The sequence below is a fragment of the Nicotiana tomentosiformis genome, chromosome 6 (assembly GCF_000390325.3).
Source record: "Nicotiana tomentosiformis chromosome 6, ASM39032v3, whole genome shotgun sequence".
Lineage (NCBI taxonomy): Eukaryota > Viridiplantae > Streptophyta > Magnoliopsida > Solanales > Solanaceae > Nicotiana > Nicotiana tomentosiformis.
Genome location: NC_090817.1, coordinates 96,528,108 through 96,545,174, shown reverse-complemented (window position 1 = coordinate 96,545,174; position 17,067 = coordinate 96,528,108). Strand labels below are relative to the sequence as shown.

Here is a 17,067-nt window from a genome sequence, read left to right as displayed (position 1 = left end):
AGGTGAGGTAGAGGAAACGGGAAGAGAACTAGAGAAGGGCTGATTAACTACCATCGAGCTACCACTCAATTATTTTAATTGACTTCCTTTTTTCAAATGCGACAGAAATAACTTTAGTTAGTATATTTCTGAATCATAAGAACTTTGAGTTGTGCTCGATTAAAATAACCTTTTGAGTGACTAATAATAGTAAGAAATGACCATTAGCAAATAACATCAACATGGTATTGTAAAGCTAAGTTTCATGGTAAAATTTCATTACAAGGTTTGTATTACAGAAGTCATACTTTTAGGTAAAAGATACTTGGTGGATTAACCATATATCTCAGTTCTCAACTAAACAGATGCTTCCAACTTTTCATCTTCAGAATCTTTTTCATCCTCCGAGAAATTTGGAGCTTTAGGAACAAGTCCAAGTAATTTGAACATATTCTGATCAGCATCATAGTCATTGTTGGGTGTAGTCAATAACTTGTCACCTGTAAAGATGGAATTTGCACCAGCAAGGAAACACAGAGCCTGCTCAGGGATAGAAAACCGAACTCTTCCGGCAGAAAGCCTAACCATTGCGCTTGGCATTGTTATTCTCGCTGTCGAAATCATCCGAATCATATCCCATATTTCCACTGGCTGAAAGATGAAAAATGAAAGATGAGATTGTCAAATAATTTGAGAAACTCAGATAGAATGACATTCATTTTGCATAGCATTCATTTCAAAAAGCTGTCTTCGTATCCTTTCACTTAATCTACTTACAGAAAGGCATTGAATTTCATCTGAGACTACGTGTCAATTATCTTGTGGTCTATGAATATCACGGTTTTGAAGAGTTTGCAAAGACTATCTCTGTTTATTGTTTTGCTCTTTAAGTTGCCGTTAACTAGAGATTAGGTTTCCAGTCATGTTCTAAGTTAGTTGACATTTGCCTGAAACCACGTGTGCTACTTCGCAGAGATTGAAAGGTAAAGAATCAAAGCTCAAACAAGGCTAAAACTTAATAAGATATAGTTCCTTAAAGCGGTAACGCTCTACCAAGAGCTCTTCTAGGACGGCTTAATGTATCATGTTGGTACTATATTATGGTTACAGGCCAAGTCAATCAGCATGTTTTTATTCCTGTTTTGGCCGCTGAAAGGAGGTGTACAAGGCGCAAAGCATTTTAGAATCACAAGTTAACAGAAAGTACTGCAATAATACTTAAAATTTCATTTCTAAAAATTACCTTCTGGTCTTCCAGGGGCGTGCCTTTTACTGCAATAAGTGCATTAATTGGGACACTCTCAGGGTGAGTCGGAAGAGTTGCCAGGGTATGCAACAAACCAATTCTATCCTCTTCAGCCTCACCAAGCCCTATTATTCCACCTGATAGCAGAAAATAAGGGGTTAGCTAAGATTTTGACAAGGTTTGGCACACCTTGGAGAAATTTACGGCACAACCTCAGAAAGATTGTGTCAAAGTAAAAACATTCCTCTTCAGAAAAGAAAAGTAAACACATTTAACACAATTTTTAATGATTCCCTTGAATTTCAATAATGACATATTAATTAAGAATATGTACCATCTATATTAATGATTCTTATATCTATGAACAGGAAGTCATAAAGGAGAAAAACATTTCAAGGAAAAGCAGCAAGAAGCTCATTTTGAAGTAACTGAAAGACCTTTCATTGATAATTTAAAACTCATGTCCAGTACTTGAAGTAGAGTTCAGTTTTATGTTCCATCAAGGGGCTGTCAAGGCTGCTTAAGAAACCTTAAACTGCCGATGAAATTTTACTTACGATCAAATAGTTTCAACTCCATATGTGGCGGTGTGAACCTAATAGTGTGATACTACAGTATTTGCATATACATACACATGCATGCACCAAATATAGAGATAGAGGTGTCTACTTAATGTTAGTTTCAATATATAAACACAAACTGCAAAAACCAAAGGTGAATGACAAGTTTTATACTTCAAACGAATACCTGAACACACATTAATTCCTGCTTCACGTACATGCTTCAGTGTTTCCAGCCGCTCGTCGTATGTTCTTGTGGTTATAATATTAGGGTAGTACTCTCTTGAGGTGTCAAGGTTGTGATTGTATGCTGTAAGACCTGCTTTCTTGAGCTCTAAAGCTTGTTGCTTCTCAAGCATTCCCAAGGTACAGCAAACCTCCATTCCCATGTCCCTTCATATTGAATATATTTTGCACAACATTAAGTGGCCGTTTGGACACAAAAATTGTAAAATTCCAAAAAAAAGTGAAAAAAAATTTCAAGTGAAAATGGTATTTGAAAATTAGAGTTCTGTTTGGACATGAATATTATTTTGAGTTGTTTTTGAAGTCTTGTGAGTGATTTGAGTGAATTTTGAAAAACAGCTTTTTGGAGTTTTTCAAATTTTTGAAAAATCCCAAAATTTATCTTCAAGTGAAAATTGAAAATTTTATGGCCGAACACCGATTTCGAAAAAAAGTGAAATTTTTTTGAAAAAAAAAAGTGAATTTTTTTTAATGTCCAAACGGACTCTTTATTTGGGGAGAGAAAAAACAATGGATGCCTCGGTTGTTTTCATGTCATAGCGAAATATATCAACATGCTTGTGTGTACATTTATATATGATACCAATGGACACTCACAATTTATGGTTTTCCTATTATTTTTGGTTAACTCCAATAAACAAGATTTGGAACAAGGAGCTAAGATGAAAATGCTGCACGCTTTTGGATTAAGAGTTGCAGAATCACAAAATTACCCATCAAACCTTCTCACGCAGAAGAATGCTTTTAGAATGGGTAACAAATGGTTTAACCAACAAAGAAGTAAATATATTCCGGCTTCTGTGTTCATTCTATGAAGCGGAAGGAATGCCTCTCAATTTTAGCAATGATCCTACTTCTCAATTTCATCAATCATCATAAATCCAGTTTCCTCACTCTTTCAATTTCACTACTTCAAAGAAAAAGCAAAATAGAGAGCAAGGCCATGCATTACTGTCCTCAACATCTAACCCATGTCCATGTCTGTTAGAGCACTGTGCAAGCACCAAAGCAAGCAACTAGAAGAACCAGATGAAGAAGCAGCAAGGATATTGCATAAGATGAGCTTAAATAAAAGTTCCTACTAAATATTTCTCATAGATTCTAAATGAATCTAAATAGCATCCATTTTCAACCCTCCTCCAATCTCACTTGGCTGGACCAAATATACTAAACCCATTTGTGATGCACTGCTAGAGAAATGAGCTCACAACGCTCTTCACTTCTGAGCGCTAAATCCTGAGAAAAGAAACATCATGTCTACGGTACCGACCTTGAAGAAATAGGTGCCAATACAGCAGAGCATTAAACTTTTTTATCAGGATATCAAGATGACCCTGTAATATACAGACATAACAGTGTTCACTAGCTTTCCGTTTTTCTTTGGATAAATAGCTTCTGACAAGGTGATTTACCCAACATATCTTATTGACCTTGAGGTTGGTGTTGCCTACATATCTACCTATGTAGATGAGGATGTGTGGTCCTGAAACTAAGCTTGAGAACCTTCTAAATGTTTGTAGATAATGGTCTACAGTACGTCAATTTTTTAGCTAGTTCTCTGGTAGGAGACAGGACACTGCAAGACAAACATACTGAATGTGTCAGGAGCAGTCTCCTGAATACATTCTTTGACGAGAAGAATAAACAAACAACTCCCTGCAAACTTGCATCTGTTTCTTCTTTACATAGATTAACACTTAGTTAACAAGTGACATAGTAGCTTATACATTAGATGAACAATTGTAATCTTTACCCTACCCAGAAAAGCAAAAGGCAGAAACAAGCCTCTTTCATTTTCCCTTCTCTAACCAAATAAGAGGCTATTGAAATAGAGCTAAAACAGTTCCTTCAGCTTCTTTTCAGCGAGTTGCCGTTCAGTGAGTATTATGACCAGCTAGCTAGTCAGATACCCCTCTGGCAGCTCAGAAAATGTGAAGATAGAAGAAAATAAAAAGAATAAGGAAATGCATAAACATTAAGTCCAGTGAATAGGGGACACCAAAGAAATGCTACAGATTCATCAAACTGCTGTCTACTTTACCCACCTCATTATAGTGGTGCATAACACCAGATATAGAAATCACTTGGCTTTCAGTGTAATATCAGAGACAGTTTATCGGAAGGTATTGGAGTGTAAAGGAGAACCATAGCCCATACCTTATTTCCTTCACATACTTGGTGATCTGGTTCATATTGGTTTTCCTTCCTATGGTATCCCTCCATGCAGCACCCATACAAAAACGAGTGCTTCCTGCCTCTTTTGCCTGTCAACACATAAAAGTAGCTAAAATACATTTAAAAGGAGATTGAACCTCATTGTATGTTACGTATAATGCTGCCAAAAGAAATCTAATTGATTGAGATAATTAATTTTTACTGCATATATTGTCATATTTATACATCTATAGGTTGGCCTATTATGGGTTACTTTGTTAGCCGTAGTGGTACAAGGGGCAGAATCTAGGAAACCTTAAATTTTTGAGAAATCATAACTTCCTCAGATGCAGTAGTATTTTATTAAAGGGCATCAATTTCAGGAGGAACTCCTCCCTTAGAAGTGGGATCATTATCATCTAGCCATTGTCACCCTCCAATATCAGGCTAAGGAATAAATAATGTCTACTTATACTTGAGGATAAAATATTCCACCAAGAGAAACAGAACAGAGCACCTTTCTTGCTGCTTCAAGAACAGCATCCTCATTCATGAGTTTTTGTGCTTTCAGTCCTGTATCGTATCTAGATGATTGAGGACAATATGAACAATCTTCACTGCATCCCCCTGTCTTAATAGACAGCAAAGTACACTGCTGTACTTCTCTAAAGTTATGAGAATGTCTATGTACTTGAGCCTGTAAAAATATTTTTTTCAATGAAGAAAAGAAAATATCAAAAACCAGATAGAGGGTCTCACAAGAACTTAAGTAAAACGATTAAGGAGCAAGCTCCAAAGTAACTAGAAATGATAACTGAAAAATGCATTTTTCACGTTGTTCTGGAATGAATGATAAAAAGTTCAGGTCACTGAGTTGTGGAATAGATGAAAATGTTTTCCATGAATTCATTTTTTACCTTGGGAATAATTCTTTTTATCTAGGAAAATAATTTCTGAAGCATTTTCCATTATTTGGTTGGACAAAATGCAGATTGGCATAGGATAGTTGTAAAAGAAGTAGCCCCGAGTATAAGGATTGTGTTACTTATTTTTAAGTTATAGGTTGACAAAAATATCTAGATGTTGATTGAAGTAAATATATGTAGTAGGAATCAAGATAGTTGTAAATCAATGTATTTGATGACATTGATTTACAAATATCTTGATTCCTACTACATATATTTAATGTATATAAATCAATGAATCAATGTATTTGATATGAAATTGGTTTACAATATATTTGATATGACGAGGGGAGCCTTGGCTTAACTGGTAAAGTTGCTTTCATGTGATCATGAGGTCACGAGTTCGAGCCGTGGAAACAACCTCTTGCAAAAATGCAGGATAAGGTTGCGTACAATAGACCCTCGTAGTCCGACCCTTACCCGAACCCGCGCATAACGGGAGCTTAGTGCACCGGGCTGCCCTTTAACGTATTTGATATGATAGGAGAATGTTTTGCTCAAAAATGTTCTTTTTTCAAGGAAAATATCTTCCGCCACAATTGACAAAATGACTTCTCTCACCTATTTTGTAATTTTTCTTTACAAATTTCTCAACTGATTCAATCTCATTGTATCAATCAACACCTAGACAGTGTTAAAAATGTTTACTAGTTCCTAAAAGTATCATCAAAACATTGTTTTTATAACTTCTATATCCAACCAAATGCTGAAAAATGATCCAGAGAATTATTTCCTAAGGGGACACAGTTTCCTCCACACCAAATGCACCAAACACGCCTTAAAAAAAACTAAAAATCATACTGTAAATTAGCACAAAGTTAACCACGTTAAGGGAAAATTAAAGCAAAACCAGTCAGGCTAAAACTCAGAGGAAACAACAAAATAGAACAAAAGAGTAAAAAAACTAATTTGATAGCTTATTTATGATTAAAAATGTACGGTCGACACTCAATTCATCCGCAATAGTAGGAATTTTCTTTAGAAAAACTCAAAATAAAATCAATGCAGGAAAATTCAGTAACTCAAATGATTCAAAAATGGAAAATTCGTACACAAAAATGTCAGTAAACAGGAGAGAGGTAAAAAGGAGAAAGAATACGGACGCCATGAAAAAGGAGATCGAGGAGTGGGGAGTCGTAAATAGACTTGATTTCATCTCTGCTCCAGTCATTTCTAGGCCCTTCCCTTATACATCTCTCCGATTCTATTGCAGCTGCTGAAGCTGATAATGAGGAATAATTCGGGGGGCGCGACTGCAGTAGAACTAACGACGATAACGGCCGTCGAATCGATCGAAGCCACATCATCGTCTTCACTAACAACGATAACGGCCGTCGAATACTCAACAATGGCCGCTCTTTTGCAGAAGCACTAGTGAGCTGAAGCAGCAGTAGCAGCTCTCTCTATTTGCTATTTGCTGCTTTGGAAGTTCCGCTGTGTTATTGTTAGCACTGATTTTAATAGAGTGGGTAGTGGTTTAGGTTCGATTTTATTGTACTTTGTGCATCTTTTGTTGTGACGTTCTCCTTTTTAGTCGTTTCCTTTTTCTTTCTTTTTGAAATTTACTCAAAAGAAACCAAACTTCCGTTTTCTTTTTGCATAACATAAATCAAGTTTTGTTTTATTTACTGAAAAGGATACTCTCTGCCGTCCTAAACTAAACTATCCAAGTTTGCTAAATTAAGCAACTTGGTTTATGTTCCACAAAAGTTTGAGAGCAATAATGCACTTATGTACTTGTAACTCTTTTATAACTTTAATTAATGTCCGAGCTAGTTCAACTCATCTTGTTTAAATTTCGAGTATACGTTAATTCCCACCCGATAAAATTCACATAATGTTGTCTCTAATGGGATTCAAACATTTGTTTACATAACTATCAATCCAACTCTTCGACCACTAGCTCGCCCCCATAGAAGCTACTGTTACATTTGAGTTTATTAGAGATATATAAGTGAGACATATAAAGGGTAAAAACAGTCGCTTAAAACAAAGTACATATTTTTACAACTTAATTTGGATTTGTAAAAAATAAGGAAACGGGTCATTTTTGTCTGGACATACTAAAAGATGATGCTTATATTTCTTGGTTGAAAGTAGAAGAGATTGAGAAAAATTAAAAGGGAGTGGTGCACTACATGGACTCCATTAGTCCCAGCCCTTCTAATTGGGAGGTTCCAACTATAAAAACAATTAAAGAGAATGAATAATACTTCAATATAAATTAACAAATCATCCTCCCACTTGCACTTGATTATAGAATATAGTGTGAAGGACAAAGAGGGAGGAACAACAGTTATGATAAATCAGACTTAAGGGTGGCTACTGGCCACTTAAAATCCAATATACAAGCTGGTTTCTGTTCAACAGAACTTCTCTTTATTGGTTGAACAAGGAGGGATGTCACTCTTACATGGAATCTCTTGACAGGCAAGCTTAACATATCCACGACGAGCAAAATAATGGATTGGCAGTGCTAGTACTTTTGTTGTGCTTTTTCAGCATCTGAGAAATCACGGATGATCAACGACCATGCTGAACTGAATAGGTGTAAACTCATATTTTCCAACTGGAGCTCCGGTACAACGTGTGGTAGACATGAAGCCTCCAGAAGCAATGTAGAGTTCAAGTGCGCCTTTCTCAAGGATTAGCTTCACATAGTTCTCTTGTTTCCCAAACAAAGACCTTCAATTCATGCAGTGATATTACTAATCCTAGATAAGCTAAAAAATCTGCAATTCAGGTACATGTTACAATTCATAGGTTTAGTTGGTGGAAGACGAGAAGGTACCTTAAGTGTATATGATCACAATAATACTGATGCACAATAAAGGAAAGAACTGTATACATCATGTGGCATCAATTCTAATGCAAATCGACAACAGATTGATGAACTCTCTTAACACTTTAAACTAGAAATTACACCTCCATTATAATTTGCAGAAAGGCCACTTTACAGATGCAGATAAAAAAGATTTCAGAGTCCGTCAGCACAGCCAAAATGTTCCTAATCCATAGGTAAATCAATCAGCATATAAACTTTTTTGCAAATCATTTTTCATTTTGTGATGCCTAAGATATTTATACTTGTTTGCTGCTGACACCTTAAAGAATTTAAGGCGTCTTAAAACGGACAAGCAGCAAGCACCACTAGTATGAACAATTAAATCATCACAATTGACAACCATAAACTTTTCAAAATAATACAACCCAAGGATATAGTTCATCGGTCCATGAAACTGAATGAAGAACATTGATAACAGGATTTGAATATCAGTACAAGAAAGAGAAGGGAAAAAAGCTTTGTGATTTCTTCCCATCTACCTAAGCTTTGGTGAGCCAAGTTACCCATATCCTTGCAAGTTGGCCCAGATACTACCATTGTTCTCCCAGAGAAGAAAACATAATGATGTTCATAAGTCAAATGTGTAGTTTTCCAGCATTGAAACTCTGATAGGCCTCATTACCAAATTTCTTGCCGCGAATTAATGATAGTAACAGGTAATAATGATATTTTCTGAAGAAATAGACGGTAATAAATGATACTTTCTGAAGAAATAGACAGACTTCATGAACAGAAATTACTAAGAAGGTCTATTAGTTCAAGTTAAATGCCCAACTGCCACTGTTACATGAATTGCATTAGGCAGTCAATGTCTCTCCTACAAGTTGGCAAACTAATTAAAGGAAAAATAAGAAGTGATCAAACTTCTTCAACAAGAATAATACAATTAAAAACGACAATGACGACAGCAATAACTGTTTGACAAGTAATGTATCAAGACACTTACCAGGAGCTAAAAGCAATTTGGCCTTTAATCCATGCAACGTAGATTTACCTTTGGTCAAAACGGCACATAACTTTCCTTGATAAAGAGCAGAAACCAATCACCAGCTCTTAGATTGAGTTTTCCAGCCATGAGGAAGCAGCTTAATGAAGTCGTTCCAGGATTATGAAAATATGCCTTTGCTAGATTTTCTATATATTATAATGCTGGAGGAGAAAATTTTGTTAACCTGTTCTTCAGTAAAAGTGAAACTTTATGTATGAAACAGCTAGAATATTCCAAAAGGTTATTCAATCCCCGGGAATGGGCTTCAGCAGTCAATGATGTCAGGATCTCGCTTTAGGTCATTACATTTGGCGTATCAGGAGACAAAATTCTCTATAGTTATCCAAGGCAAGACTCCAAGCTGTAAAATTGTTTCAATGATCCCACAAGATAGTCCATGGAAGACCATTGGTGCATTTCCAGCACTTCTCCAGATTATGTGTTTCTAGTGTTTCCATCCACCTAAAGATAAATATACTCATGATCTGTGATCTGAGACTGAGAGTGTGAACCTCAGTAAGAATTTACAAAGGAAGAAGGCTGTGGAGGTTCACGCGATAGATGTAGTATGCCATGACAACCTTACTGAGAAGCTGGTATTTTCTCCAACTTCAAAGTGTATGGCTTCATTATTAACATTGAAAACCTATAAGATTCCAGAAGTTTTGCTTTCGCTGAAACAGAAAAGAAAAATTGGACAAGTTTGACAGGCCAATAGCCATCCAATTAATCATGGAAAAAACTAAAGGGACAAACTTCCTCTTAGCTGGAGGGATTAATGGAACCAGAGCCAGGTGTAGAATGTCTTCCATAGATTTATGTCCTTATTTAGGGATCCTTTTTCTATCAGACTTTAGGCTTTATGAACTGTTGTGATTTTTATAAATCCCTTGGTCTTCAATCCATTGTTTTGTCCTCCACTGTTGTTTCATTCTTATTTTATTGTTATCCACAGTCGTTTCGTTCGTTCACTTTGGTTCTTGCCCGAGTCCACACTCAGCGCCCTTCATAACAGAAGAATGACAGCAGAGAGTCTAGCTCAGCTCACAAATTTCCCAACAAACTTAACGCGATAGCTTTGTGCAATCATTTTGGATCCTAAGTACCCTTTAACAGAGGCCTCACCTTGAAAACTTGGTTATAAAATTCCTTAGAGATTTTAAAAGCTTTCTGATAGATGATACAGTAAAGAATTACTTCGTAAAAAATATTCTACTTAATTAAGTATTAGTAAAAGATAGGCAGAAATTCGAATTTAGAACAAGAAAAAAGGAACTTAATAGTGCATCAACTAATGATTTCAGAAGTCATAATAGATACAAATTAATGCATTAATAATGTTACAGAATTTGTTAGATTTGATCGCAATATAAAAGTTGTTAGACTAGCTTTTGATAGAAATCCAAGTACTACAATCAACATGTTGAAAATTCCTCCAAACTTCAACCATTTTATTAATTGAACACTTTATGAGATACTTATCTTCTTAAATCTGTACACAAGAGACTCTATTGACTTTTGTATCCTGGAGTTTTCTGTTTGTCTCACTGCCTCAGAAGCTTGATGTAAGCTTTGGATTCCACGACCCAAACTGGCAATTGAAGGAGCTGATGGAAGAGATTCAGCAGCACATTCTATTCCATCTCCATAAACAAGCAAGGTTGCACAAGTGGCTATACTGCATCCAAAGGTAGTCCAAGGCAGAAATCCAACTGGCCGGACTCGGCGTTTCCTCATAATTTCATAGAATGCCGTTCTCATGGCTGAGAGGCTAGTTTTCTCTGCAGAGGCTATAACTCCGTGAGCCACGGCACGGATTTTCTCTGCTGAAGCAGTTGCCTTAAGGACAGATGATTTGACACCAGAACTTGCCATTCCAGGTGCTACTACGTTTGACTTCCCAAATGCAAGAGCAAGGGCCTTTTGAGTTTGAGTCATGATGAGTTTTAGAGAAGCAGGGACTTTGAAGGTAACAACCTTCACTATCGTAGATGCAGGAACAACTTTAGAAAACGAAGAAGCTCCTAAAACTGCTGTGGCCCCAGCCCCAACAGCTACCACTGGCTTAACAGCTAGTAACCCTTTTCTGTCACTTCGGCTCGAGTTGTCCCCATCGCTCTCAGAGTCAGTGACCAGCTGCTCAACAATGTCCTTAACTTCTTCAGGTATATTAATTTTCCAGTGCTTCCTTAGTCCAGCTAAGCCACTGGCATCTACTACTGCAACTATTGATTTGAACTTCTCGGCCTGGCTTCGGAGGGCCTGTGCAAGAAGGGCGTGCGACTTGTCCTCAACAGAAAGCTCAGAAAATTCAGTTGTATGATATCCCATTTTACTAAGAGGCAGCCGACCAGCATTATTCAAAGCTATTCTCAATCCTTCGACGGCAATCTTGAAGACATAAACCTCAAAAAGGATATTTGAATCAACAGCATTTCCATTGCAAACATCATTAAACATCTTCTGAGCACAAGCTAGAGCTCTTCCTATTGAGGGAATATCAACAAAAATATCATGTAGATCAGAGAGCAATGGATAAACAGTCTGTGCAAACTGTGGTACTTGATAATTCAACTGCAGCGGAACATCCTCAGACCCCATCTTTTGCAAGGAACCTGAATTGACCAAATGCGACGACAACAACTTTACCATCTGAGACTGAACATCACTCGTAACACAAAATGCACGCGAATTTGCTGACACCAATAACCCCGTTCTTAGAGGAACCAGACTATTACCAGCCTCTAAACCAAACACTCCAAACCTATTCTCGTACCCCTCATCCCCCACACTAGAACACTCATTAGACGTGCTGCATTTAACAAAAGGTGACTCGAGCAACAAGAAAGACGAACCAACTTCTTCAGCTGCTTTCTTAGCAGCAGACAAATGCCCATCAAACCCAACACCAAATATCTCCCTCAAAACAACCCGCCCCGCAACATTCTCATACTTCTCCTTATTAATTTTATGCACAAAACACCTCTTCAACACCTCAACCGACGAAGTTGGTACCGAATCCTCCTCCTCCTCCTCAAAATTTCCACTATTACTCAACAAAAGTTCCTCTTTTTGATCACCATCTACTGAATTACCCACTTGGACAACTACAGCCTCAGGCTTAACTTCTCTAATTAAACACTGGGCATCTACAGCAGATCGTTCAGATAAATTCTGAACACACAATACGTATATTACAGCCTGTGATTCGGGTTCACGAATCGCGTAAACAAACTGCTTTGTGTTTTCGGGTACTGATAATTTCCTAACTAACCCATCAGAAATTCTCAAGTCATCAGGTTTTATTACAGAAAAAGGCCACAGATTTTGCAAATAGCTTAAACCCCACATGGTCTTTGATAGCTACTGCACCTTTTAAAGCTTTATATGTAAGTCTAGTTACATTTGAAAAACAAAGAATAGACTTAATACTGGATTACGTATACAAAAAAGGGCTAAAAGGGATGTATGTAAATGGAAGAAGCCAAAGAAGAGAGAGAATTGAAGAAGGGTTACCTGGCGTTGATGAAGAAGTGTCAAAACTTTTTGTGTTTCAGCTGTCTATTTTAAGGGATTTTTTTTTTCCCAAGGGGTGAAATTATGTAATTAATGGTGTATTTGGTACAACGGAAAATGTTTTAGGTGATGTTTTCCAAAAAAATATTTTTTTGAAAAATAAGTAGTAATTTTATTTATTTTTTGGTATTTGGTACGCAAATTAAGAAAAATAACTCAAGAGAATTCGTAAAAATTTAGATACAATAAACATGAAGTTATAAACTTTCAAACCAAATAACCTTTTTTCGGGGAGGGGAGGGGCGGGAGGGGGTGGTGCATAAACTCGAAGAACCAATAACCATTGGTATAATGGAAAATATTTTTCGTAAAAAATATTTGACAAGAAAATATTTTCTTGAAAAATAAGTAGTAATCTTATACGTTTTCCGGTGTTTGATACGCAAATTAAGGAAAATAACTTCTCAAGAGTAGTCATAAATAATTTAGATACAATACACATGAAGCCATAAACTTTCGAATCAACAACCTTCCGAACACACAAATTTCATAAACTTCTGAACCACTAAACTTTCAAACCCGTAAACTCTATAATTTCTAAACCCGCAAATTTCGAAACACATAAACATCTGAACTAATAACTTTGGAACTTGTAAAATTTCGAACATGTAAACTGAAAAATAAAAAAGTCCGGAACTGAAAATATAAAAAGAAAAAAAATTGTGTGGGTGGGGTGGGGTGGGGTGGTGCAGAAACTGCAAAATATAAAATACAAAAAAATAAAATACTGGGGGGGGGGGGGGGGGCAAAAAATGAAAAATAACAAATAATTAAAGTTGGAGGGGGTTGGGATTAGAACTTAGATGTGAGGATAGGTGGAATTTTTGAAATTTTTCTAACTTTTTTTAGAGAAGTCATTTTCCTCAAATTTTAGGAAAATCTGATATCTAAAAAAATATTTTTTAAACTATTTTGTGCAACCAAACAGTAAAAATAGAAAAATATTTTCCGTCGTATCAAACACACTCATAGAATAGTAACTTTTAAGGGATACTGTGAGCTATGTTTTGAACCGGAACAACTCATTTAACCATAGCTTGAGCAATGCAAGATTATATTTTTGAAAATAGATTACTTTAAGTTGTGAAATATAACAATTCACAGTGTTAAGCCCCGAAGAAGAAGTTCCAATGCTACAAAATACATAAACAAAAAAGTTTTCAATTTATTACTTTGGGCTTTAAATACTTTTAAATATTTTTCAAAACAATGATGGCATCCTGCAAAAGGTCGAACATAGATTGTTCAAGACAAACCATTTTGCTTCATATTTGACAATAATATGAAACAAAATTGTATCTATTGCAATAGATATTCAAAACGGAAACTTGTCCAAATTATATGATATATAAATATTTTTATTTTTTATAACCTCGCGTCAAACTAGTGATTGTTTTCACTACCTAAAAATTCAATTATTAGCTAGCGTTTAGACATATATTTGATTGAAACTTGAAAAAAACAGTTTTTGAAGTTGTGTTGAATAATAATTTTTGAAAGTTAAAGTTGTGTTTGGACATGCATTTTATTTGAAAAAAAGTTGAAATTTTGTGAGTGGAAGAAAAAATTTCACCAAAAAATTGCTCTAAACAAGTTTTTGAGAACTTGAAAATTTTTGATTTTTTTTCCCAAAATATAATCATATTTCATAAATAAAACAATGTTAAAAAAAAATTTAAAAAATCAAGCCAAAATCTATGGCAAACGGGAGTTTAATGCTTGAAAGATGTATTTTAACAAGTGAACTTAATCAACAAGATTTAGACTTTTCCAAACAAATTGCATCATTACAATTTACAGACAAAACTTTATCTTCTTTTTTTTTCCAATTACTGGTTGACAAGCATGTGGTCGTTGAAGTATTTTGGCAAATCTTGTTGGACTTTGACCTTTGATTCCTCGTTACTTGTGTGACCATTTCATTTATGGAGTGTCAAATGGGCGAGTCGAGATAAATATGGACAGGTCAAAAACGGATAAATATTCGATCTATTTTTTAGTGAATAATATGGAATGATAACTGTTTTTTATCCATTTTGTTACCGTTAATCTCATCTAAAAACTTAAGTTCTTAGACAAACCACACTTTTATCTACTTAATTATGTCTTCAACACGCCCTCTCACGTACGTGCTTGACTCCTTTTTATGAGTCAATCACGTAAAAAATCTTTTTTTTATTGGATGACGGTGAGACTCAAACCCAGAATCTTTGTCTGCTCTAGCAATATGTTGAAGTGTGTGATCATCCAATCCAAAAGCTTAAATTATTAGAGAGAACATTATGACTCCAGCACTCATTAATGTTCAAGGATTGAAAATAACAATAAAAAATAAAGGTTGAATATTGGCTGATAAAATATATTAAACTCTACATATTGCGCAAATGTAATTGGCAGGTTCAATTCCTGATTTTAATAGCTACAATTTACTCATTAATATAATTTAGGGCAAAAGACTGAAAGAATACGTGTTGTCAATTCCTAATAATATTCAATTCCAGACATTATACTGACAGTCTGACAACGATTTAGATTTAAAGTAAATGACCGAATTAATAAAGGTTAAATCAATTATTCTGCTTTTTCATGTTTTCCCATTTAATATTTAGAATCTTTAACAATGCCCAAAATAGAATAGCGACTAGATAACTATAATAAGAATTTCAAAAACAAAATATAGCAATTACAATGGGAGAAAACACAAATATAAAATCTTAAGTTGAGTTGTATCTATCTTCTATATATAAAATAGGAGAAGCAAATCAATATGATGATGCCAAAGTGTAACAATAAATATTTAACTAGTTTCAAATTTTAGGACAAAATTAGTTAGGTTGGTTAATAACTAGTTACTCTTTTTTGAATTTGAATTTAAAATAATTAAATATCTATATAGTTTAAAGAAAATATTATCAAAAAAAAATATATATATAAATATATAACTTCAATGTAGAGATCTATCTATATAGAATAGGAGAAGCAAATCAATATGACGATGCCAAGTGCAACAATAAATATTTAACTAGTGTCAAATTTTAGGACAAAATCACTACTAGAAATTACAACTATGGCAACTCTTCCAAATCCGTTGCAATAGACACACTAACCGTACATGTAGGGCTATTGGGACGGATTTGGACGCGTTTCAAGATCCAACGTTACAATAGGTCTATTGGAACGGGTATTTGTAACGCTTTACAAACTGTCTCCATATAGGGATATTGTAACGGTTATGGAACTGATACCATTGTTCTGTCTATGGGAACATTTTTATTTTCTGTTGGGACAGTTTTAAACCGTTGTTGTATAATAATACCAGCGATTTTTTAAGCCTATTGCAACGGTTTCATGATATATTGCAACGGTTTTTGTAATATATTGGAACAATTATCAGTACCCTATTGCAACGGTTATTATGGGTTGTTGTTATTATTTGCTAGGTCTATTGGAACGGTTATATTCTCTATTGCAACAATTCACAACTGTAATTTCTGATATTTATGGAAGCAAAATGAGGAATATTTTCCTATTCAATGAAATTTTTTACACCCATAACTTATATAAACTACGAAATAAAATTAAAATATCCAACTAACATTATCCATATACAAAAATAAAATAAACATCGTTTGATTAACAATTCAAAAGTCAAAATATATAAGTTTGCATACAAAAAGTTCTAAACTAAAATATCCTTAGACATGATAATAGAAAGTCTAACAACGATCAACAACACTAAAGTAAGGTATTCATCACTGCTTTCATCCGCAATCATTGTACCCACAAAAGACAATCAGAAATAATTAAATAATTTTTTTAAGATAATGGAATCACAAAGTAATTAAATGACCAATTTGATAACTCAAAATTTTCACTCTCTCTAAATTCTTAAATTTTTCGGCAGAGTTTTCTTTGTAAATACGACTATCGCAAAATTTTCAACCCGCTCAAAACATTATTTGTAAATACGACTATTCCAAGATTTTCAACCTGCTCAAAACATGATACAATTTCCATACAGAACCTAAGATTCATCCACAAATCATAAGATGAGTAGGTGTACTTTAAGCAACATACAACAAACCAAAATCGTAACAACAACAACCCAGTATAATCCCATAAGTGGGGTCTGGGGAGGGTAGAATATACGCAGACCTTACTCCTACCCCCAGAGGGATAGAGAGGCTGTTTCCGAAAGACCCTCGACTCGAGAAGAAGAAAAATAAACAATAGACAATAGGTCAGTGACAGCAATAGAAGATAAAAAATATTAACAGCATCGTAAGAAATAGAAAAATAGATGTAAAAGCAATAACTATAAACAGCAATACTGCCATAGAAAATAGTGAGAAAACTACATAAAGCACTAACAACCCACAACAAAACAACAACAACAGGCCAACCCTGCCCCCGGAACAACCCTAACCTACAATCCTAATGCTCGACCTCCACCCCTTCCTATCCACAGCCATGTCCTCGGAGATCTGAAGTCGCGCCATGTCTTGCCT

At 35.1% G+C, this 17,067-nt stretch overlaps 2 protein-coding genes across 2 annotated transcripts; both read right to left on the bottom strand.

Annotated features, from left to right (window-relative positions):
• Positions 1–203: 203 nt before the first annotated feature.
• On the bottom strand, positions 204–6,635 carry LOC104088921 (biotin synthase, mitochondrial). The gene is made up of 6 exons (XM_009593688.4): positions 6,254–6,635; positions 4,703–4,882; positions 4,189–4,295; positions 1,973–2,178; positions 1,223–1,362; positions 204–630 (listed from the first exon to the last, which is right to left on the bottom strand). The coding sequence occupies exons 1-6, from the start codon at positions 6,455–6,457 to the stop codon at positions 337–339; spliced, it is 1,131 nt and encodes a 376-aa protein (XP_009591983.1). The 5' UTR covers positions 6,458–6,635; the 3' UTR covers positions 204–336.
• Positions 6,636–10,231: 3,596 nt separating this feature from the next.
• Positions 10,232–12,535, bottom strand: LOC104088920 (uncharacterized). The gene has a single exon (XM_009593687.4). It carries the CDS (start codon positions 12,332–12,334, stop codon positions 10,451–10,453), a length of 1,884 nt encoding a protein of 627 aa, XP_009591982.1. The 5' UTR covers positions 12,335–12,535; the 3' UTR covers positions 10,232–10,450.
• Between the last annotated feature and the right edge of the window lie 4,532 nt (positions 12,536–17,067).

What these genes read in the sequence shown, in the direction of transcription:
- LOC104088920 (XM_009593687.4), bottom strand. Translation starts at nt 12,334, where the DNA reads ATGTGGGGTTTAAGCTATTTGCAAAATCTGTGGCCTTTTTCTGTAATA.
- LOC104088921 (XM_009593688.4), bottom strand. Translation starts at nt 6,457, where the DNA reads ATGATGTGGCTTCGATCGATTCGACGGCCGTTATCGTCGTTAGTTCTA. An exon ending in TCGATCTCCTTTTTCATGGC is followed by an intron (nt 4,883 to 6,253) that starts GTCCGTATTCTT and finishes ATATTTTTACAG; the next exon opens with GCTCAAGTACATAGACATTC. An exon ending in TTCTTGAAGCAGCAAGAAAG is followed by an intron (nt 4,296 to 4,702) that starts GTGCTCTGTTCT and finishes ATGTGTTGACAG; the next exon opens with GCAAAAGAGGCAGGAAGCAC.